Raw genomic sequence first — 24,581 nt, 5'->3', positions numbered from 1 at the left:
TCAAAAGATGAATGTACAACTTTAATTGAAAAATAAAGTAGATTTGTTCTGCATGTGTGAATGAGTCATCGCAGAGTAATCCCACAGACCAAGCTTTCATCTTCTCACCTCCCACATTCTTCAGTGGGGTCCGTTCACACCTTTGGATGCGAGTCGTCCAGTGGTGAGGGATGTAGGGATGGAAGCCCACCTCAGATGTAAGACCTATGCCTTAAAGTGTCGGCCAAACATGTGCCTGCGATAGCAGCAAAACACACCCACCCCGACGACGACCAGGGACAGAGCCAGGATGGCTGCCACCAAGATCAAGACACTCATCTTCTTGAGGTCCTCCTTCTTGCAATCTTCTGGCCTGATGTCCCTGACCGCCATTTCTTCTTCGTAGCCAAAGCTCTTGGCGTACTGACATTTGGTGAGGTCCAAGTTGGGGATCTCCACAGTGGCCCTGTGGATCATTTGGGAGAGCCAAATGTTCCCGCAGCAACTGAGCGGGTTGCCCGCCAGGTACAAGTTCCGTAGGTTCTTCTCCAAAGTTGGAATCTTGCTACCTTTGAGGTCGCTGAAGCTGTTGTTCTGCAGATCCAAAACTTCCAAGGCACAGCAGTTCTCAGACCAAGCAGGCAACCAGCTCAATCGGTTGTCTGACAAGTTGAGATATACGAGGTGTGGGAAAAGCGGGAAGTCGGTGCTCAGAGACGTCATGCCGTTCCCGTGCAAATCCATATATTTTAGAGACATCTCCAAGCCCGAGAAAGATTTGGGCTCTATGTGGAGTCCCCAGTTCAGAGAGAGGTCCAAGGCCACGAGTTGAGTCCTGTAGAAAGCATGCATGGGAATCCTCTTCAGCTTGTTGTCGGAAAGGTACAAGTGCTGAAGTTCAGGAAGGTCAACGAACGAGACGCAGCCGCGGTCCTCCCCAGCGAGCCTTTTCCTGGCTAACCCTGAATAGAAGCCACAAAGACAGAGGTTGTTGCTTCGGAGGTTCAGGAGCGAGAGGCGAGGGAGGTGGGCAAAGATGTCTGGTGGCAGTGCCTGGAGATGGTTGCCTTGGAGGAAGAGCTTCTGCAAGTTGACCAGGGTGCCGGAACCCCAATCCAGATGCTGCAGAGAGTTAGAACTGAGGTCGAGGGTGGTCAGGGAGACCAGCTCGGCACTTGCCATGAAAGTCTGGAGGCAGTTTTTGCTGAGGTTGAGAACCTGAAGGGCAGACATGGAAGTGAAGAACTCGCTAGGGATGGTTTGGATCTCATTGTAGCTCAGGTCCAAATATAACAGTCCAGGCAGATGTGGAGAGATGGTGTTGTTCTTCTGAGCCTGGTCCTGAAGACCAAGGGATGTGTCCATCCAGCCGTAGTCGCCATCATCGTCATCACGTGGAGATTCTACCATAACAAACTGCATTATGTTCTTGGATAAATTCAGGTAGGCCAGTTTGCTTGCCTGCGTGAGAAATGGGAACCGAAGGAGCTTATTCTCGCTCAAGTCCAGCCAAACCAGGTTGAACTCCTCCTCCGATTTGGTGGAATGGAAGGTCTCGATGCTGTTCCGGCTGAGATCGAGAACTCTCAGCTGTTTCAGGTTGAAGCCAGCAATACAGGTGAGGGAGTTCATAGAGAGGTTGAGCTTGGAGAGTTGAGACAGGATCTCAAAGGCTCCTTCTTCTATCTCCATGATCATATTGCTGTGAAGGTTCACTTCCACCAGACCTGGAGACCCCTGGAACGTCCTTTGTGAAATTTCTATAATGCTGTTCTCCGCCAATGAAAGATGCCGAAGTGAAGGAGCTTTGTGGATGAAATGTTCAGCCATCCCAGTGTAGAGTCTGTTGCGGGACAAGTCTAGCATTCTGACTTGGGGGAGTGAGCCAAGCCACAGGTTGTACTGAGCCAACTGGTAGAGCTGGTTGTCGGCCAAGTTGATCTCCTCCAAATTCCTCATATCTCTGAAGAGTTCAGGCTCGATGAAACCGATATAATTGGAACTTAAGTCTAGATGGCGGAGGGAGGTGTAAAAAGCCAGGGGACTTTCTGTGATGTTCAGGAGCTTGTTTTTGGAGAGGTCGATTTTACGTAAATTTGGGTGAAGCTCTGGAGGTATCTGGTGAAGATCTTTGCCGTGACAAAATGCCTCCATACTTCTCTACAAAAAAGGAGAGAGAGAGAGAGAGAGAGAGGAATGAGCTAGGATGACATTCACATTGCCTACAGCTCAAAGCCATCCAACAAAAATAAATGTTGGAAGATTTGGGGCAGATAAAAGAAGGAACCTCGATACACTGCACAGAATTAAATTATGTGGACAATAATAAATAAATTCTGATTTTTTATTAGGAATTGTAGGTACCGATATTCCAAAGGAGCAGAAAAGACTTTTTATGTATGCGTCAACATACTAGCCCCAAAATGGAAAGAAGATAAAGTCCCTACCAGAGAGAAATGGCAAATTAAGCTGTAGGACTACTCCGAAATGGCGAGACTGACTGGATAGCTCAGGAACCAAGAAAACCAAAACTTCAATAAAGAAAGGGGAAAATTTATAATTTATCTTGGATAACACTTGTAATGTAGCAAATGCTATGGATAAAATGGAGAGACATAAAATATGGATTATGAAATAATATGCAGTTGAAAAGGATGACAATAGGACCCGTGGAGGGGAAGGTGGGAAGTCGAGAGATCAGGAGAAATCTCTAAATAAGGATATGTATTTTTGTATTGTACTGTTATGATTCTATATCTGTAAAACCAAATAAAAATTATTTCAAAAAAATATTATGGGGATCATAGACTTGTAGAGTTGAAAGGAACCCCAAGGGTCATCTAGTCCAACCCCTGCAATGCAGGGATGTTTTGCCCATTGTGTGGCTCAAACCCACAACCCTGCGAGTCTCACGCTCTACCAACAGAGCTATCCCTCCATAGCGTGCATGCAGTAGTGTCCTTGCAGGAGAGGTTATGATGGCCACAGAGTTAGATGGCTTTAAAAGAGGATCAGACAAATTCATGGACACAGTGGTACCTTGGTTCTCAAATGCCTTGGTTCTCAAATGCCTTGGTTCTCAAATGCCTTGGTTCTCAAACGCCTTGGTTCTCAAATGCCTTGGTTCTCAAACGCTGAAAACCTGGAAATGAGTGTTCCAGTTTTCAAATGTTTTTTGGAAGCTGAACATCCACTGCAACTATCGGCTATTGTTTCCGGGGCATCTGCACCAATCAGAAGCTGCACCTTGGTTTTTGAACATTTCGGAAGTCAAATGGACTTTCAGAATGGATTAAGTTTGGTGCTTTTGTTTTTGCTATTTATTTCGCATTTTTATTTTTGAGGCTTTTTCGGTTCATTTGTTTTTGCGACTGTGTGGAACCCGGTTCAGCTACTGATTGATTGATTGTGTGACTGTGGAAATGCATAAAAGCCCCCCATCCAAACAATGACTATCATCAGTGCAGGTAAGAAAAAATAAAAAAAATTATCTTTATCATCTACAATACTGTCTTATTTATTATATAGTGCTGTACATTGATTATTGTACTGTATTATTATTGCTTTCATTTTATGGATCAGTGGTCTCATTAGATAGTAAAATCCATGTTAAATGGCTGTTTTAGGGGTTGTTTTTAAAAGTCTGGAATAGATTAATCCATTTTGCATTACTTTCTATGGGAAAGAATGCCTTGGTTTTGGAACGCTTTGGTTTTGGAACAGACTTCCGCAACGGATTAAGTTTGAGAACCAAGGTACCGCTGTATTTGTAAAGTAGGCTTGTTTTGACACAAACCCAATCCTGCATACAGGGAAGCTAAAGGTATTATCAGAGCTCAAGGGAACATTTTAGCCAGAAGGATACTTTCAAAGAAGGGTGCAAAGCAGGGCCAATGAGGAAAGTCCTGAGGGCCAGACGCAGAGGCTTGGAGGGCCACATTCAGTGCCCAGGCCCGGCATGAGTAAGCGTTCTCTGCATTGGGTTGCCTTCCACCTCTGCTCCTCACCCTTCCCATCTTGTTTGCATCTATCAGGGGTAGGCAACCTAAGGCCCGGGGGCTGGATGCGGCCCAATCGCCTTCTCAATCCGGCTTGCGGACGGTCCAGGAATCAGCGTCTTTTTACATGAGTAGAATGTGTCCTTTTATTTAAAATGCATCTCTGGGTTATTTGTGGGGCACAGGAATTCATTCATTTCCCCACCCAAAATATAGTCCGGCCCACCACATGGTCTGAGGGACGAGCACCCTCTTCACCCATCATAATTCCCAAACAAAGCCTCTATACCTCTTTCCACTTTTTTTTTTTTTTTGGAGGGGGCTCATCTTTCACCTCTGTCAAGGGGACGACAGAGGATGAGATGGTGGGACAGTGTTCTCGAAGCTACCAGCATGAGTTTGACCAAACTGCGGGAGGCAGTGGAAGACAGGAGTGCCTGGCGTGCTCTGGTCTATGGGGTCACGAAGAGTCGGACACGACTAAATGACTAAACAACAACATCTTTCACCACCCTCTCCTTTCCTGCCCAGACATTACTTTTGAACCCCGTCCAAGTTTCTCCAGATCTCTCTTCTGCTTTGGAAATATAATCTACTTTCTTTCTTGGCTCTGCGACCGCAGTCTATTCGGGGGTATTCCATATGGAATAGGAAAGAATGCCGAAGGAAAACAGGATGCGTGTCGTTCGCACGGGCTCCAGCCCTCGCAGGAACGGCCGAGGGAACTATTTGAGGGCTAGGCAATGCTTCAGACCTCTCTCAGTGGGGCCCATCGCTTTTTCAACTTACTCATGTTCCTTTGATCAGCAGCTTTGTTCTAACACTTCCCAAGGGGAATGTTCTTCCGAACTTGAGAAGCTTCCTTCAGGCTAAGACAGTTGTTGTTGTTTAGTCGTTTAGTCGTGCCCGACTCTTTGTGACCCCATGGACCAGAGCACGCCAGGCACTCCTGTATTCCACTGCCTCCCGCAGTTTGGTCAAACTCATGTTCGTAGCTTCGAGAACACTGTCCAACCATCTCGTCCTCTGTCGTCCCCTTCTCCTGGTGCCCTCCATCTTTCCCAGCATCAGGGTCTTTTCCAGGGAGTCTTCTCTTCTCATGAGGTGGCCAAAGTATTGGAGCCTCAGCTTCAGGATCTGTCCTTCCAGTGAGCACTCAGGGCTGATTTCCTTCAGAATGGATAGGTTTGATTTTCTTGCAGTCCATGGACTCTCAAGAGTCTCCTCCAGCACCAGAACTCAAAAGCATCAATTCTTCGGCGATCAGCCTTCTTTATGGTCCAGCTCTCACTTCCATACATCACTACCGGGAAAACCATGGCTTTAACTATACGGACCTATGCTAACTATACTGACCTATGCTAAGACAGACCATCCACCAAATGAAGCTCAGTGTTGCCTGCCCTGACTGACAGCACCTCTCCACGGTTCCCAGCACCGAATCTCTCCGAGCCCTACCTGAAGGGAACCAACCTGGGATTTCTGCATGCAAAACAGATGCTCTACCCACTAGGCTATGGAAGCAGGTAGCTGCTACTTAGGTTAAGCAATGCCAGGCCAGATGTAGCGATGACCTGACTCAGTATAAAGCAGCTTTGTTGCTGAGCAGATAAGTGAATCTTTAATAATAATAATAATAATAATAATAATAATAATAATATATTATTTATACCCCGCCCCTCTGGCTGGGCTTCCCCAGCCACTCTGGGCAGCTTCCAAAAAATAATAAAATACTATAATACATCAAACATCTGGTGGGAGGGCGTTCCACAGGGAGGGTGCCACTACCGAGAAGGCCCTCTGCCTGGTTCCCTGTAACTTGGCTTCTCGCAGTGAGGGAACAGCTAGAAGGCCCTCAGTACTGGACCTCAGTGTCCGGGTAGAACAATGGAGGTGGAGACGCTCCTTCAGATATACTGGACCAAGGCCATTTAGGGCTTTAAAGGTCAGCACCAACACTTTGAATTGTGCTCGGAAACGTACTGGGAGCCAATGTAGGTCTTTCAAGACTGGTGTTATACGGTCTCGGCGGCCACTCCCAGTCACCAGTTTAGCTACCACATTCTGGATTAGTTGTAGTTTCCGGGTCACCTTCAAAGGTAGACCCACATAGAGCGCATTGCAGTAGTCCAAGCGGGAGATAACCAGAGCATGCACCACTGTGGAGAGACAGTCCGCAGGCAAGTAGGGTCTCATCCTGCATACCAGATGGAGCTGGTAAATCCTTCTTTCAGTCCACCTGCTGGTGGCCCCAGATTGCTCTAGGTCAGGGGTGGCCAACTCCCAAGAGACTGTGATCTACTCAAAACTGGCAGTGATCTACCCCCTTTTGGGAGGTTCAGGTCTCAGTTGTTGAGTTTTTTCAGGGAGGAGGTAAAACGTTGAGCTTTTTTTAGGGGAGCCACAGTTGTTCAGCTTCTTTGGGGGAGCCAATGATCTACCAGTGATCTACCGCAGACATCCAGTGATCTACCAGTTGATCACAATCTACCTGTTGGACATGCCTGCTCTAGGTGTCTTCATCCAGGACAACCTGGGGCTGTTTCCACCCATCTTGGGCAAACCCAGATCCCTCAAATATTCCGGAATCCTATAATTCCCAAGGAGAACTGAGCAAGAGTTCTTCAGAATGACTGTACTCTGGGAAAACCCTCCCCAAAACATCTGCTGGTGCTTCAGCGTGGACAAAACCAGACAGGCAGAACGCTTTCGAAGGAGCTGAGCAATGTCCAGCTCACTCGTGCCTGTGAGTAATGCAAGATGTGTACAACTGCAGATGAACAGGCCGGACGAAGTGCAGGCTACACCCAATTGGCACATTCCCCCAGGGGCTTGGCTCACTGACTCGGGCGACAGCTCACAGTTGCTTCCATGCTAGAGCCCGTTGGCACTGTGAAGGGATTAGTAAAGGTAAAGGTACCCCTGCCCGTACGGGCCAGTCTTGCCAGACTCTAGGGTTGTGCGCTCATCTCACTCTATAGGCCAGGAGCCAGCGCTGTCCGCAGACACTTCCAGGTCACGTGGCCAGCATGATGAAGCTGCATCACAGCGAGCCAGCGCAGCACACAGAACGCCGTTTACCTTCCCGCTGGTAAGCGGTCCCTATTTATCTACTTGCACCCGGGGGTGCTTTCGAACTGCTAGGTTGGCAGGCGCTGGGACCGAATGACGGGAGCGCACCCCGCCGCGGGGATTTGAACCACCGACCATGCGATCGGCAAGTCCTAGGCGCTGAGGTTTTACCCACAGCGCCACCCGCGTCCCCAGTGAAGGGATTACTCTTCCACAATTAACAGGGGTTAAAAGGGTGGTTCCACACTTAATATAGCATGATAGGGACCAGCAATGCCCTTCTCCTTGACCCAAATCCTGTTGTAACATGCATCCTATTTGGCTAAGGTCTCCAGCAATGTTTCCTGTTGGCAGGTTGCCCCTGAATTAATCCTCTTCCGCCCTGGTGTATATGTGTGTTAATTATGACAGTGGTACCTCGGGTTACATACGCTTCAGGTTACAGATTCCGCTAACCCAGAAATAGTGCTTCAGGTCAAGAACTTTGCTTCAGGATGAGAACAGAAATTGGGCTCTGGCGGAGAACAGTTTCAGGTTAAATACGGATCTCCGGAATGAATTAAGTACTTAACCCGAGGTACTATTGTACTAGCTTCCAGCCATTCTTGTTAAAGTGTAATGGGAAGCAATCGAACGAATCTGAAAACAGGAAGCTTTTGATTAAAGGTACAGTTGCTCTTTAAAAGCCCAGGCAGCTCAAACCTTGCGCGTGCTAGAAATGCATTTTCAAGCTCTCCTCTGGCCAAATCAGGTCTGCAAAAAACAAGGGAAGACAACCCAGCAAGCACTGGAACGCAACCATTTGGCAGCAATTCCGCATGGATTCCCTTTCCAACAGGAACAAGCAAAAGATGGGATTTCCAGAGTTTGTGTACAACTGACTCTTCAAGCAGAGCTGGTTTAAGACAACTCCGTGCACCCCTAAATTCCCTGATCAACTTGGGGCATAAATTCAACAGGAAATTCTTCCAAAGAAGCTTTGTGGAAAGGCACAGGAGAGCATGAGCATGATATTCATATCTGCCAACAGAGAGGGCTGCCTCTCCTTGCTTTATGTTACAGCTGGCTTTCTGGCTTGAAGACAAGATGGCTTAACGAAATTTGAATCTCCTGACCTCCCCACGTCCTCGCAGAGCATCCCAATCAACAATGGCGGGAGAACGAAAGCTTTGCTCGGTCTTCGATTCGTTCCAGCGAATCGCTTGGCCAAGAACGAAGCATTAACAGGGCATAACTGCCCTAAACCCTGGAGAGCAGCTGCCAGCCAGTGTAGCCTATAGGAACCTAGATGAATCTATGGTCTGAGTTCTTCAAAGACAGCTTCTTGAGACTGGACGCCTTTAGCTCAGTCTGTGAGACAGTGACATACAGGAGGAAGGCAGCAAACTCAGGTGGCTATGGACAGGATTTGTAGAGCAGATTATCACTGGGTGTGCTTTTTGGACTACTGCAATGCGCTCTACGTGGGGCTACCTTTGAAGGTGACCCAGAAACTGCAATAAATCCAGAATGCGGCAGCTAGACTGGTGACTGGGAGCGGCCACCAAGACCACATAACACCGGTCTTGAAAGACCTACATTGGCTCCTAGTACGTTTCCGAGCACAATTCACAGTGTTGGTGCTGATCTTTCAAGCCCTAAATGGCCTCGGTCTAGTATATCTGAAGGAGCGTCTCCACCCCCATCGTTCTGCCCGGACACTGAGGTCCAGCACTGAGGGCCTTCTGGAGGTTCCCTTACTGCGAGAAGCCAAGTTACAGGGAACCAGGCAGAGGGCTTCTCGGTGGTGGCGCCCTCCCTGTGGAACGCCCTCCCATCAGATGTGAAGGAAATAAACAACTATCTGACTTCTAGAAGACATCTGAAGGCAGCCCTGTTTAGGGAAGCTTTTAATGTTTGATGTATTACAGTATTTTTATTATTATTATTATTATTATTATTATTATTATTATTACCTCAGGTGTCGAACATAATCCATTCCGGACTTCTGAAACAGTTAACAACCGAAGCTCAACGGGTGGTTGGCAAATGTCATTGAGAAAATTGAGAAACATACCTCAGAAGCTGTTTGACTCCTGAGGCGCGTTCGAAAACGGAAGCATTCACTTTTGGTTTTTCATTGTTCGAAAAACCAAAACGTTCGGCTTCCGAAGCATTTGACAACCAAGGCACCACTGTATGTGATTGAAAAATACAGTGGTACCTCTGGTTAAGAACTTAATTCGTTCTGGAGGTCCGCTCTTAACCTGAAACTGTTCTTAACCTGAGGTACCACTTTAGCTAGTGGGGCCTCCCGCTGCCGCCGCACAATTTCTGTTCTCATCCTGAAGCAAAGTTCTTAACCTGAGGTACTATTTCTGGGTTAGCGGAGTCTGTAACCTGAAGTGTCTGTAACCAGAGGTACCACTGTAACATACAATTTGGTTTTTGTGCATATGTGTGTGATATACATGGATAGTAAAGGTAAAGGGACCCCTGACCATTAGGTCCAATTGTGGCCGACTCTGGGGTTGCGGCGCTCATCTTGCTTTATTGGCCGAGGGAGCCGGCGTACAGCTTCCGGGTCATGTGGCCAGCATGACTAAGCCACTTCTGGCGAACCAGAGCAGCGCACGGAAACACCGTTTACCTTCCTGCCAGAGTGGTACCTATTTATCTACTTGAACTTTGAGGTGCTTTTGAACTGCTAGGTTGGCAGGAGCAGGGACCGAGCAACGGGAGCTCACCCCGTCACAGGGATTCGAACCGCCAGCCTTCTGATGAGCAAGTCCTAGGCTCTGTGGTTTAACCCACAGCACCACCCGCGTCCGGGTGAATGGATATCTAACGATAATTGCACAAACACCATGGGAAAGGCTGTGGCTCAGTAGCAGAGTGCTTGCTTGGCATGTAGAAGGTCCAGAGTTCAACCTTTGGCATTTACAAGAAGGGCTGCGGAAAATCATCTTACCTGAAACCTTGAACAGCCATTTTCAGTCAGTGTGGGCACTACTGAGCTGGGTATAAAGGCATCTTCCTGTGTTCCTACATTACATTTGGGCAGGTTGGTTTTTTTAAATTGAATTTGCAATGCCTGAAAGAAGAAATGCCAATCCGTACTTGGACGGGTAAGAACGAAACCAAGGTGAAATCTGGCATCGTTTGGACGCTGCACCAATCTGAGCTCCCTTCGCTTAGCACTGTTGCAGAAATGTGAAGCGGGCACAGTTCCTAGCTTATGAGAGCAATCCTACAGCAAGGATGTGTGCGGCTAGAAGCCAGCTGAGCTAAGAGCATCCTGGTGCGTTCAGGTTACGGTGGTGTAACTCCCCATCCTTCATGGTTCAACCAGAGATACCTCCAGCAGATCTTATGCCAGTGTAAGTCCTGGAAAGGGGGAGTTCTGGGGGTATGAAATGACTAGAGAGGGAGGACTTAGACCAGGTCCTAGTAACCCTTGACTTGGTCACATTGTGGCAGTGGCCCAAAGGGCCACAATAAATGGGACCATGTGTACCCCTGTAAATCCTTGAGTGTGCCTCTAATAGAAAAGTAGCCTGTCACTTTATGAAACTGGTGATTTTGCAAGTTGATGCACCCCCCCAAAAAATTGGGGCAGAAATACTGCTAATATGTGAACCGCAAAGATACAGCTCAAAACAGAACAGGGCTCAGCAAGGTTTATCTTGCCTGCGCTGGATTGGTCCCGCGGAGATCCCTCCATGGGCCAGATCGTGTGTGCATATGAGTGTGCGCGGCCACGATTTTTGGTGTCTGCGCATGCACAGATGTGATTTTCGGTGTCTGCGTCTGCGCAGGTGGTATTTTGGGCACTGCAGAAGCGAGTTGCTGTGCTGGTTTAGCGCAGCCTGAGAGGGGGCAACTCAGTTCGGGGGCGCCGAAAATGGCATCTGCGCATGTGCAGAGCCAAAAATCGTGGCCGCGCACGCACACGATCCATGGGCCTTAGGTTGCTGACCCCTGAGCTAGAACGTAAGTTGCTACATGGTGCAAATGTTTCCACGTAACACAGGTTCCCAACATGAACACTAACACACTGTAACAGAACACTGTGGGAATCAGAACTTAATCAGCAGAAATTGCCACTGCTTATTGCGCATGTGTATTAAACAGAGGGATGCGGGTGGCGCTGTGGGTTAAACCACAGAGCCTAGGACTTGCCGATCAGAAGGTTGGCGGTTTGAATCCCCATGATGAGGTGAGCTCCCGTTCCTCGGTCCCTGCTCCTGCCAACCTAGCAGTTCGAAAGCATGTCAAAGTGCAAGTAGATAAATAGGTACTGCTCCGGCGGGAAGGTAAACGGCGTTTCCGTGCGCTGCTCTGGTTCGCCAGAAGCGGCTTAGTCATGCTGGCCACATGATCCGGAAGCTGTATGCCGGCTCCCTCGGCCAATAAAGCAAGATGAGTGCTGAAATGAGGTAGTGATGTGTATGATTGGTGGAAATTGAAATGCTTTGTTTGCAATTTTATAAATACCACTGGCTGGACTACCGGAAGGGGTTGCAGTTTTGTGGAATGATCTGACTGTAACCTATTGCTTTGCAACAAACAATGTTGGATTCCTAACTCCTCTCGTTTCTGAGTTTTGTTGGCGTAAACTCAGGAGATAAGCTATTTTCTGGCTTACAACAACATGACCTGGGGACCGGTGCAAGTTAAGCTGGCAAAAAGGACCATTGTGATGGGAATTTTATGGTCTTAGATATATGGTAATGTTCATAAGTGTACCACCAAGCACATACATAGATCAGCACAGGAAGACCGACCTGGAACCATTTTGATTCCTAAACTGACCAAATGTTGTCTCTGCAAGGTCAAAGGAAAATGGAAAAGCCTCCCCATTGTCTTTTCCTTCACAAATCCTGTCTTAAGGGCATGTCTGTGTTTGAATAGGGTGTGAGCCTGTGACCTGGCCCAGGAACTAAGTATTTACCATTACAAAAGACTGGCCAGGCTCCCCAGGGTATCCAGTCAAGTAACCTGCCAGACAGGAGATAAACAAGGACAGGAGAAAAACAACATTCAAATTTCTGTTTTAGGACCGCCTTTTCTGTGATGTATGTGTGATGTATCTGAGGGGTGGTCTTAGGTTACACCCCTTCTGTGATGTATGTATGATGTTTCTGGGGTGGTCTTGATCTACAGGGTGGCAATTTCAAAAGTCTTTATAAGCCCTTGTGCACCATTTTTCTGGTTTCCTCCTCTCTCCTGCGGGTGAGGGGAACACCCTGTTGCAACAGATCAATAAAGATCAAGCTTACTTTGCTTCTCAATATTCTCTGGTTGGCCTCTGTTATTCTCTCCTACCAATAGGGAACCTATGTAAGGCTCTTGGATACCCCATAAGGGAAAAGGGCAATTTTTGTTTATAACACCATGCAACTCAAACACTACTTTAAAGGTGTGTTTTTCCTCTGTCAGGCTTAGCTACAGCCCTCCCAATTTGCCGCCATCTGCAAATTGGATGAGCATCCCATCAGTTCCTTCATCCAAGTTGTTTATGAAGAACAGGATGATCATCAGGAACCATTCGTGAGTACGCTTGGGGTTCGGTCAGTCAACCAGCTACAAATCCATCTGACAATGACCTCGTTCAACCCCCATTTTGCCAGCTTCCTTAGAGAATATCATGGGGGATTTTGTCAAAAGCCTTACTGAAACCAAGACATTACACCAGCTTCTTGCAGGATTTGCCCTGCTTGGGTTCGAACCCTTTGCTGAAGTTCTTACAATTTCACAGGGCGACCGTTCCATCGCTGAGAAGGTTGAGACGTCTCCATTCAGCGCTGCGAGGAAGAGAAAGAGGTAGAATTTCATGGCTCTGTAAGAGTGGGAGAAAAATAGAGTCCAAGTTAGAGACCAAACCAGTTGTTTAAGGTAGGGGTTGGAAGAAACGGGTTTTTGAAAGCTGTGATAGACATCATGAAGAATACCATATTTTTCGCTCTATAGGATGTACTATTTCCCCTCCAAAAGTGAAGGGGAAATGTGTGTGCGTCCTATGGACCGAATGCAGGGGGGAGGCAGGCAGGAAAAGCTCCCAAAAGCCGCACACAAGCTCCGCACGGCTCTTGCAGGCTTTTCCTCAGGAGGGAGAAGGGACTGACGCAGTCAGTCAGTCCCTTCTCCCTCCTTGTAGAAAAGCCCACAGGAGCCGCAAGCTCCTTAAAGGGTGTGCGGCTTCTGTGAGCTTTCCCCCGCCAGCCCCAAAGAGCAGGTCGAAAGGAACCTGAAACCTCCGCTCTGAAGGCTTTGGGTTGCCTTCACTGAAGCCTGGAGAGCGAGAGGGGTCGGTGCGCACTGACCCCTTTCGCTCTCCAGGCTTCCAAGGTAGCCACCTGAAGGTGAATGAACGGCACCTTGTTTTAGAGGGGGAGAACAAGAAAAACAATTCTCCCCCTTTCTGCGCAGTGCCTCCTGCCGCTTCACTGAAGGGGCGCTGAGCAGTAAGGGGGAGATTTTTTTTTCTTGTTCTCCCCCCTCTAAAACAAGGTGCGTCCTATGGTCAGGTGCGTCCTATAGAGCAAAAAATACAGTAAATAGTGGGTACGGATGGGAGAATCGGTCGATTTCAGTTTCTCATTTCTCCAATCTTAAATTCAGTTCTCCACATTTTCATGTCAATTTGCAAAATTGTTTTTGAATATTCCTCATGAAAATTCATCCTGATTTCAATGAGAACTGAATGCACACATATCTATACCACTTTGTCTATCATGTGCATCTTTGCAAAGGAACTTCCTCCCAAATAATGCAATTTTTCTATGCTATTTCAGCCACTATATGCAATCTTAAGGTACGCTTTTATGCCTTTTAGCACACATCACTCGGCTGGAGAACTGCACTGCGAAATTCAGAGAATTTCGAATTTCAAAGCCTTGCCGTGTTTCAGCATATTGTTTCTGAAAGTGCAAGCTAGGTAGCTTTGCTTTTAAATTTGAGTTACTTTAGAATGGCAGATGAAGTTGATGGACTATATGGAACTGGCGGAAATGACTGGCAGAATCCGAGACCAGGGAGAAGAGTCGGTGGAAGAAGACTGGAAAAAATTTAAAGATTATTTACAGAAATACTGTAAAATCAATGAATGTTAGAAAAATGTTGGAATGAAGTTACATGGCTTTAGCGGAAATGCTATAAAGAACCAAGTACAAACAGATTCTTAATGTATTAAAGGGAAAAATAAGGTTAGAATATGTTAAGATAAATTACAGGACAGAAAACTTTGAGTGTTTGTTTTCAAATGTATTTCTTATCAATCAAAAATTAGGTGTAGCGTGAACATTTTTTTTTATTCTGATATATGATATACAATATACAATATCTTTATTGTCATTGTTCCATGCAGAACAATGAAATTGAAAAACTACATAAAACATTCAAAAACCCCTAAAAAGTCTAAAACCCCATTTTAAAATACACTGTACTATAGAGACCCCTTATGCTGCGTTTAGAACCAGAATTGCATTTGCGTAGAAACTGTTTCTCAGACGGCTAGTCCTGGCCTTTATAACCCTATACCTTCTTCCAGAAGGCAGAAGCTGAAAGAGATCATTTCCGGGGTGCGCACTATCCTGTGCTATCTCTGCAGCTTTCTTATGGCACCTGGAAGCATAGATTTGATCCAAGGTGGGAAGAGTGCACCCAGTTATACTCTCTGCAGTCTTTACAACCCTGGATAGCATTGTTTGTTCCCTGGCCGTGCAGCTCCCAAACCACACACACAGACCATAAATTAGTACACTCTCCACAGTGCAATGGTAAAATGCCATCAATGGGTCCTTTAAGAGATTGTTTTTCCGGAGGATTCTCAGAAAATATAACCACTGCTGTGCTCTCTTCATCAGGTCTTTCCTGTTTTCTCCCCAGGTTAGGTCGTCTCTCAACTCCATTCCCAGAAATCGAAACACCGAGACCTGTTCCACGCACTTCCCCTCAATAATGAGTGTGCCCCAGAGAAAAAAGTTTGAGAACCACCACTCTAGACCTAGCAATGGGGTACCCAGTGCTGGACAAGGGGTGGCAGCAATGGTGGAGCCTGGCTGTTTGGGGTAAGTTTGGGGCAAGTGGTCTGGCTTAAAAAAAAAAGAAATAGACTCTTTTCCTGGTCAGCTGACTTTACTTTTGGGGAACGGTTGACTTATCAGTCATAGGTTTTATCAGAAGGGATCTGTCAGCATGGGTATTTACTTTAGGTTTTTCTGTGTCTGCTTGAAAATCCACAAATATCTTTTCAAAGCAACCCAAAGAGTGAATGGTGTAAACCTCAAAGGACTGGGGTGGGTGGGGGTTGCTGTAAAATCACTTGGCATAAAGATTGGAGATAGACTTTTACGGGAAGTTGTGATATGACGGAGACCTTCTTGCTCAAAGTCCTTATACACTCATTATTTTTTCCTGTCTCACTGTCATATCCAGTAAAACAGGCTTTGTAGCCCCCCCCTTCAAGATCCTTCAAAACTGTGTGTTAAAATAACTCAGTGTGTCCATGATGTGCAACGGTGATTGTCAAGTTTCAATTTCTCTCGTTTTCTTATTTTTTCAGTTCTCCACATTTTCGTATCAGTTTGCAAATAATTTTCTGTCTTCTTTTTTTATTATTCTTATTGCATTTGTATCACACCTTTCTCTGCAAGGAGCTGAAAATGGCAAACATGGCTTCCCTCCTATTGATTTAATTCCCGCAGCAACCCTGTGAGGTAGGTCACACAGAGAGGCAGTGACTGGCTCAAGGTCACCCAGTGAACATCATGGCTGAGAGGGGATTTGAACCCTGTGCCTTCTGGGTCATAGTCTGATACTCTAACCACTAGACCACACTGTCTTAACGGCTCGTGAATATTCATCAAAATTTTAGAACGACCTAACATACAGTGGGGCGCGGGTGGCGCTGTGGGTTAAACCAAAGAGCCTAGGACTTGCCGATCAGAAGGTTGGCGGTTCGAATGCCCGCGACGGGGTGAGCTCCTGTTGCTCGGTCCCTGCTCCTGCCAACCTAGCAGTTCAAAAGCACGTCAAAGTGCAAGTAGATAAATAGGTACCACTCTGGTGGGAAGGTAAACGGCGTTTCCGTGCACTGCTCTGGTTCGCCAGAAGCGGCTTAGTCATGCTGGCGTAGTCATCCCGGCTGGCTCCTTCGGCCAATAAAGCGAGATGAGCACCGCAACCCCAGAGTTGGTCACGACTAATGGTCAGGGATCCCTTTACCTTTACCTTTAACATAGAGTACATATATTAATCATCATCATCACCATCATCATATTTTATTTATATCCCGCCCTCCCCAGCCGAAGCCGGGCTCAGAGCGGCTAACAACAATAAAACTAACACAGCATTTTAAAATCAATTCATTTTAAAATCAATTCAAAATCAAATTAATGGCAACCATTGGGCTAGAGTTCTGTGAGGATTACCAAAGGAGGAGGTCAGGCTGTGCCTTGGCCAAAGGCCAGGCGGAACAGCTCTGTCTTGCAGGCCCTGTGGAAAGATGTCAAGTCCCGCAGGGCCCTAGTCTCTTGTGGCAGAGCATTCCACCAGATTGGAGCCACGGCCCCAAAAGCCCTGGCTCTGGTTGAGGCCAGCCTAACCTCTCTGTGGCCTGGGACCTCCAAGATGTTTTTGTTTGAAGACTGTAAGGTCCTCCGTGGGACATTCCAGGAGAGGCGGTCCTGTAGGTACAAGGGTCCTGGGCTGTATAGGGCTTTAAAGGTTAAAACCAGCACCTTGAACCTGATCCTGTACTCCATGGGGAGCCAGTGCAGCTGGTATAGGACAGGGTGAATGTGATCCCATGGTGAGGACCCCATAAGGAGTCTCGCCACGGCATTCTGCACCCGCTGGAGTTTCTGGGTCAGTCTCAAGGGCAGCCCCACGTAGAGTGACTATGCAATTCTGTGTTGAATCCCTATATTTGCAAAGCAACCTTCCTGAACCCACTGCGTTTTTGTACGTTGCTTCCACCAACGTATGCATCTGAATGTGCATTTTACCCTATCAAATGCATTTGGTACGCATTTTGGAGCGTGGCATTGCAAAATTTGGAGAAGTGCAAATTTCAAAGGATAGCTTTTGTTCTCGGACTGTTTCAGGAAGTGAATATGAGATAAGTTTGCCTTTAAATGTGAACTGAACTGAATTCCGCCCCCCCAATCCCTAGTGGTGACTTTTAATTAAAAATAACAATAAGAAAGCCTTATGCGGATCAGTTGAGGGAGTTCGACGTGTTTGGCCAGGAAAAAAAGAGGCTGAGAAGAGATTTGATAGCCGTCTTCAAATGTCTCAAGGGCCGTCAAACGGGAGATGGAGCGAACTTGTTTTCTCCTGCTCTGGAGGGCAGGATCTGAATGACAGGATGAACTTTCCTAATGTATGAACTGTTTGACAGGGGAACAGATTCCCTCAGGAGGTGATGGGCTCCTTTTCCTTGGAGGTTTCTAAGCAGAGGTTGGATGGCCATCTGTCATGGATACTTTCGCTGAGATTTCTGCATTGCAGGGTTATCTGAAGGTGGTTAGATGGATGGCGGCTAACAGATTGAGGTTGAATCCTGACAAGACAGAAGTACTGTTTTGGGGGGGACAGGAGGCGGGCAGGTGTGGAAGACTCCCTGGTCCTGAATGGGGTAACTGTGCCCCTGAAGGACCAGGTGCGCAGCCTGGGAGTCATTCTGGACTCTCAGGTGTCCATGGAGGCGCAGGTCAATTCTGTGTCCAGGGCAGCTGTCTACCAGCTCCATCTGGTATGCAGGCTAAGACCCTACCTGCCCGCGGACTGTCTCGCCACAGTGGTGCATGCTCTGGTAATCTCCCGCTTGGACTACTGCCATGCGCTCTATGCGGGGCTACCTTTGAAGGTGACCTAGGAACTACCCTAATCCAGAATGCGGGAGCTAGACTGGTGACTGGGAGCGGTCTCCAAGACCACATAACACTGGTTCTGAGAGATCTGCATTGGCTTCCAGTACGTTTCCGAGCACAATTCAAAGTGTTGGTGCTGACCTTTAAAGCCCTAAACAGCCTCAGTCCAGTAGACCTGAAGGAGCGTCTGCACCTCCATCATTCTGCCCGGACACTGATGTCCAGCGCCGAGGGCCTTCTGGCAGTTCCCTCACTGCGAGAAGGCAAGTTACAGGGAACCAGGCAGAGGGCCTTCTCGGTGGTGGCGCCCGCCCTGTGGATTGCCCTCCCACCAGATGTCAAAGAGCAAAATAACTACCAAACTTTTAGAAGACATCTGAAGGCAGCCCTGTTTAAGGAAGCTTTTAATGTTTAATAGGTTATTGTATTTTAGTGTTTTGTTGGAAGCTGTCCAGAGTGGCTGGGGGACCCAGCCAGATGGGCGGGGTATAAATAAATTGTTGTTTTTGGGCTTGATGATGTTTCCAACTCTATAATTTTATGATTCTGTGCTGGCCTGGTTGCAGCCAGTTCCTGGATGGGAGGCCTAAGTAGCCTTCATCTACCGCCTTGAATGGTCCCAGGTCCAATTTCTGGTATCTTCAGGTAGGTCTAGGAGAGACCTTTGCCTAAACCCCTGGAGGGTCGCAACAATTCTGTGACAGATAAAAACACTGAGCTGGATTGGCCAACTGCCAGACTCAGTAGAAGACAGCTTCTTCCTATGTTCCTCTGCAATAAATAAAATAAGCCATGCGCCAGCTTGAGGTCGTAAATGTGTCAAACAGTTGCGTTGCAACGGCTGTTGCCTGGAGGACAGCAAAGACCACATTTACCATCCATACTCCAAACAGGAAATAGCTGTGGTAGCCCACAGAACAACAGCAAATGGGACACTTCGGTCAAGAATCAGCCCAAAAGGGAGGCCGCCTAGGGGTGACACGAAGAAACCAAGTGATGCAACTATCAACTATTTCATGGGGTGACCCCCTTCTTCCTATTAGGAATGGTTCCTCCCATTGACCCTTCTGCCCATCTTCCCAGAGCCATTCATAGAATCAAAGTTCCTCAACTCCAACACTCTCTGTGTTGCAGGAATCTCAGCTAAAGCATCCATTCCTTGAGGGCTTCATCAAATGCCTTGTTTACAAGGCAACTCCATACTTGTCTAAAGGTAAACGGACCCCTGACCATTAGGTCCAGTTGTGACCGACTCTGGGGTTGTGGGAATCATCTCGCTTTATTGGCCGAGGGAGCCAGCGTACAGCTTCCGGGTCATGTGGCCAGCAGGACTTAGCTGCTTCTGGCGAACCAGAGCAGCGCACAACGTCGTTTACCTTCCCGCCAGAGCGGTACCTCTTTATCTACTTGCACTTGCGTGCTTTCGAGCTGCTAGCTTGGCAGGAGCAGGGACCGAGCAACGGGAGCTCACCCCATCGCAGGGATTTGAACCGCGACCTTCTGATCGGCAAGCCCTAGGCTCAGTGTTTTAGGCCACAGCGCCACCCACGTCCCATCCATACTTGTCTACTATGGGGTAAAAAACCCCACAATAACCATAGACTTGAATGGGATTGATTCCATGTCAATATGTATAGGATTGCAGCCTTCACAAAATATCCGCCTGTGGTTACGTATATTGTGAACGATGAAAGCCAAGTTAGCATCTGAAAGCTCACGTCTTCTTCGTATGTGAGATGTTTCAGGAGCACACCTGAAGTCCATGAGATGTTTGGAACATAGAATCATAGAAATTGCAGAGTTGGAATGGCAAACACTTCTTTGCAAACATACACACACACACACACACTGCATTGGTTCATAAGAACATAAGAAGTAGAAGGCAAAAGTTTTATACGATGTGAAGAGAAACCAGAGTGTGGTCATGTAAGGTGATAAAAGCTTTCTGGGAGATGACATATACAGTGGTAGCTTGGTTCTCAGACTTAATCCAATCCGGAAGTCCGTTCCAAAACCAAAGCATTCCAAAACCAAGGTGCGCTTTCCCATAGAAAGTAATGCAAAATGGATTAATCCGTTCCAGACTTTTAAAAACAACCCCTAAAACAGCAATTTAACATGGATTTTACTATCTAACGAGACCATCGATCCATAAAATGAAAGCAATAAACAATGTACTGCAGTCACACAATCAATCAATCAGTAGCTGAACTGGGTTCCACGCAGTCACAAAAACAAAACAAAAAGAGCCACAAAAACAAAAACACAAAATAAATAGCAAAAACAGACAGACCTCAGTGTAGCACTCAAAATAATAATAATAATAATAATAATAATAATAATAATAATAATAATAATAATAATTTTTTATTTATACCCCGCCCTCCCCAGCCAAGGCCGGGCTCAGAGCGGCTTACAAGCAATAATAAAAACAAGATGAATGATTACAACTTAAAAACAAAAATAAAATACAACATTAAAATAATGGAACATTAAAATATTAAAATGTAGCCTCATCGCAGGAGAAGGAAAAGAAAGAAAGAGGAGGAAAGAGAGAGAGAGAGAGAGAGAGAGAGAGAGAGAGGGAGGGAATCAAATTGGCTCCAAGCCAAAGGCCAGGCGGAACAACTCTTACAGCCCCTGCGGAAAGAAATCAGATCCTGCAGGGCCCTGGTCTCATGAGGCAGAGCGTTCCACCAGGCCGGAGCCAGAGTTGAAAAGGCCCTGGCTCTGGTTGAAGCCAATCTAACTTCTTTAGGGCCTGGGACCACTAGGGTGTTATTATTTATGGACCTTGAGGCTCTCCATGGGGCATACCAGGAGAGGCGGTCCGTAGGTACGAGGGTCCTAGGCCGTGAAGGGCTTTAAAGGTCAAAAGCAGCACCTTAAATCTGACCCTGTACTCCACCGGGAGCCAGTGCAGCTTGAAAAGCACTGGGTGAATATGCTCCCATGGCAGAGACCCCGTGAGGAGCCTCGCTGCAGCATTCTGTACCCGCTGGAGTTTCTGGGACAGCTTCAAGGGCAGCCCCGCATAGAGCGAATTACAGTAGTCAAGCCTAGAGATGACCGTCGCATGGATCACTGTGGCCAGGTCGGGGCGGGAAAGGTAAGGGACCAACTGCTTGATGCGGCGAAGGTGGAAAAATGGAAGTGTAGCACTCAAATCGGAAGTTACGAAAATGTAACACTCAAAACAGAGCAAGTTTGGCTTCTGAAAAACGTTCGCAAACCGGAACACTTATTTCCAGGTTTGCAGTGTTTGGGTTCCAAGTTGTTTGAGTGCCATGGCATTTGAGGACCAAGGTACCACTGTAATTAATGGAAAAAAATGTTTTAAATAACTTTTGTTAAAAAACCAGAAGCTTTTCTATTATAGGTACCGACATTCCAAAGGAGCAGAAAAGATTTGTTATGTATGCGACAACAGCCACACGTATGCTACTAGCCCAGAGATAGAAAGAAGAAAGATTCCCCCAGGTGATCAATGTGATCTTGCAGCGCTATACAATGGTTGGGGAATCTTTCAGGTAACCTGGTCCTGGGTCGTTAATCGCAAGACCTTGAGCATATCTAGGGCTGCCATAAGTCCAGAATTTCCTGGAATTAGCCAGGATTCATCCTTGAAAAATGGATAGAATATTCACATTTGTGTCCGGGTTTTCACTTCTTGAAATATGGCAACCCTAGCATATCCCAGTAGCTATTTGGCAGCCAGTGACATTACCCCAGAACAGGCGTGATATTTGCTCATTCAGGTACTCCATTCAGCAACTTGGCTGCAGCATCCGGACCAAACCCCAGGGGAAGCCCCACACAGAGCACTTTACAGCAGTCTAATCACGAGGCTGGATGAATCACTGTGTAAAACAGCCATCAGCATGAATAACCCTACCCTTCCCTAAGAGCCGAGCTGAGTCGTCCTAACCATGACATCACCCTTGTTTAGTCCATCCTCCATCACACAGGATGAGACCTGGCCGAGTTGAACAACCCTGATAGTGCAATCTAATGCATGTTTACTCAGAAGGAGGGATGGGGAAGGAATTCAGTTCAGTTCACTTTTTAGCCTACCTAATTTGTACTTCCCAAAGGAAGCACCACACAAATATCCCTCAAAATCCGCACTTCTCTGAATTTTTCAGCAAGGTTCTCCAACCCCCCAAAATTGTGTCCCCCAAAAAGTGTGTGTTAGGGTAAAGAGTCCATGAAAATGAATGTATTGGTGAAAGTAACACACAAAAATGTAAGGGGGGGCAGAAATCTTATGTTGTTTTATATTAGGAGAGATGTGCGTTAAATTCGCCTGAGAATTTTTGTGAGGTTTTTTAATGTTTCGTTCGCAAACTGATGTAGAAATGTGGAAGAATGGGCAATCGACAGATTTGCCTCTCCTTCCTCAAAAGCAAGTCTCCCTGCTTTCAGCGGAGCTTACTCCCAGGTAAACGCATGCATAGGATTGCAGCCCTGACCCTCTTGATTTCAGCGGGCGAGACATCCAATACAGCCATCAGTGTGTTTACTCCAAAGTCAGTTCCTTTGAGCCAAATGGGAATTTCTTTCTAGGAACTGTGGATGAGAGCGCAGCTCTCAGCCAACGTTCAGCTGCCCCACGATGGGAACTTAATCGGTTGGCAAACGGCTGCCCTTTGCTTGGCATAGCTGTCAACTTTTCCCTTTTCTTGTGAGGAATCCTATTCGGAATAAGGGAATTTCCCTTTTTTAAAAAAGGGAAATGTTGACAGCTATGTTGCTTAGACAGTGCCCCAGAGTTTTATTTTATTTTTCCTGCTGTTGAACGAAAAACAGAAAGGGAGCAACAGATGTTTCTCTTACTCCGTGGTCTGTAAGAGTATCCAGAACAAGTCAGAAAATTCCCAGGAGTTCCTTCCACCAGAGATTCCCCTTCCCCTTTGATCCTATTCAGATAAATCCTCTCCCATACTCACCTAGTGTTGTGGCAAAAGTGGCCGCTGTCAAATCCTCCCTCTCCGTTCTTTGCCAGAGGTGCTCGGCCAGTGAACCTCTGGCGCTCCTGAAGGGGGGGGGGGTCTCGCCGTCCTGCGGCATTCAAGCAGACTGAGGTTCTCGGAAAGCCAAGAGGAAAGTTAAGTCACTGGAGGAGGGGTGGGAGAAGAGAGAGAGAGAGAGAGAGAGAGAGAGTTCACGAATGAAGAAACTCCTCGCAGATCAGCCTGCAATAGATTGGATTCCTTTGCACTCATCCTCTGAAGCTCCTCCAAAGCATGTGAGCTTCGCTGTAATGATTTCAAAGCATGTGTCTCTCTCTGTGTGTGTGCGCTGCTCTTTATGTTCTGAACGCTAATATTTTTACAGCGACCAGTTTCCTGGAGCCTCTCGCGTGGGTGAGGACTTCTTCTCTCACAATGACACAGGCAAACAATCCTAAGAATGCCAGCTGAAATTCCCTCTTTGCAGATGTGCGTCCCGAGCAAAACGTCGCCGCTTGGAGGTCGCAGAGATCGCTTGCCTGAGATACAGATGTGCACGGCTGTGGGTGTCTGGGTCAAGTTGTGTTCATCTTAAAGCGTGGTTGGGGGGGAGTCAGGGGGTTGGAGAGAAGGAACAGCAGCCCCACTGTGCAACAGAGCCAAAGCATATGGTCCAAAGGGGGATGTGAATTGGAGATAATTCGTGCCTTCGCCCACACAGTGTGGAAAGAAAGGGAATCTAACACTGCAACAGTTGTGTTTGGATTTTTTTTTTTTTTGGTGTGTGTGTTATTCAAAACTAGCTCCACAAGCGTAACAGTTTAGGTGTAGTCGCAAAACAAAAAACAAAAAAAGGCAGTTCTAAGAGGGATTCGAACACGAAACCTTCAGATTGCAAGATGAGAGCTAAGTTGGAGGTTTTGTGTAACAAATGGGCTCTCCACCCCCACCCCCACCCCCCGCTCAAAGATCTGGCTTTTTGCATGAAGGGAGGGTTTGCAAAAACTCCACTAGATAAGGGTCAGATAGCAGTTGCTCAATGCAAGTGATGTTAATCTATGGAACTCCCTGCCACAGGGGACAATGCTGGCCATCAGCTCGGATGGCTTTAAAAGAGGCTCTGCTCTGTCTTCATACTTAGAAGCAGCCATGCTTCTGAACACCAGTTACTGGAAACCACAGAAGGAGAGAGGGCTTTTGGGCCCGGTTCCTGCTTGTGGGTTTCGCGCAGACATCTGGTTGGCTCCTACGAGAAGAGGGTGCTGGGCTGGATGGGCCATTGGCCTGATCCAGCAGACTGCTCTTATGCTCTCACGAGATGCTCTACCACTGAGCATGGCCCTCCCGCAATGCGCTAAGGGGTTGGTTTTTTTTTACTTTTATTTTTTTACCAACCGCCAAAACACAAACAGTGAAACCCCCTGGCAGCTGATACATTGGGTATACAATACTCAATAATATACAATATTCAATAATATAATATTCAATAATAATATTCAATAATAACATATTTAACTTTTAACATTTTAATTGCCCCAAATTGTTCAAACCTACTCAAATAATTGAGTATCTTCTCAAACCAATCCTCCTCCTTCTCACTGACCTTAAACCCTTTCATTCTATGTATTTTCACAGTTAGGTATTCTAAAATTATAATATTATTCAGTTTTTTTTCCTCCATTGGTTCATCCCTAGCTCTTCTGCATTTTTCCAGTTACTCGCTA

General features: G+C 46.8%; 1 protein-coding gene across 3 annotated transcripts; it reads right to left on the bottom strand.

Annotated features, from left to right (window-relative positions):
- Positions 1-23,206, bottom strand: LRRC32 (leucine rich repeat containing 32). 3 transcript variants are annotated; one of them, XM_083736667.1, is made up of 3 exons: positions 22,855-23,206; positions 12,780-12,870; positions 1-2,139 (listed from the first exon to the last, which is right to left on the bottom strand). In XM_083736667.1, the coding sequence occupies exons 2-3, from the start codon at positions 12,864-12,866 to the stop codon at positions 205-207; spliced, it is 2,022 nt and encodes a 673-aa protein (XP_083592793.1). In that variant the 5' UTR covers positions 12,867-12,870; positions 22,855-23,206; the 3' UTR covers positions 1-204. The 3 variants fall into 3 exon arrangements, with proteins under 3 accessions (XP_083592793.1, XP_083592792.1, XP_083592794.1); XM_083736666.1 differs by having other exon boundaries at positions 12,780-12,835; XM_083736668.1 differs by lacking the exon at positions 12,780-12,870 and having other exon boundaries at positions 22,855-22,995.
- Between the last annotated feature and the right edge of the window lie 1,375 nt (positions 23,207-24,581).

Source organism: Podarcis gaigeae (genome assembly GCF_964106915.1).
Source record: "Podarcis gaigeae genome assembly, chromosome: 4".
NCBI classification, from domain to species: domain Eukaryota; kingdom Metazoa; phylum Chordata; class Lepidosauria; order Squamata; family Lacertidae; genus Podarcis; species Podarcis gaigeae.
This window is presented reverse-complemented; position numbering and strand designations above follow the sequence as displayed.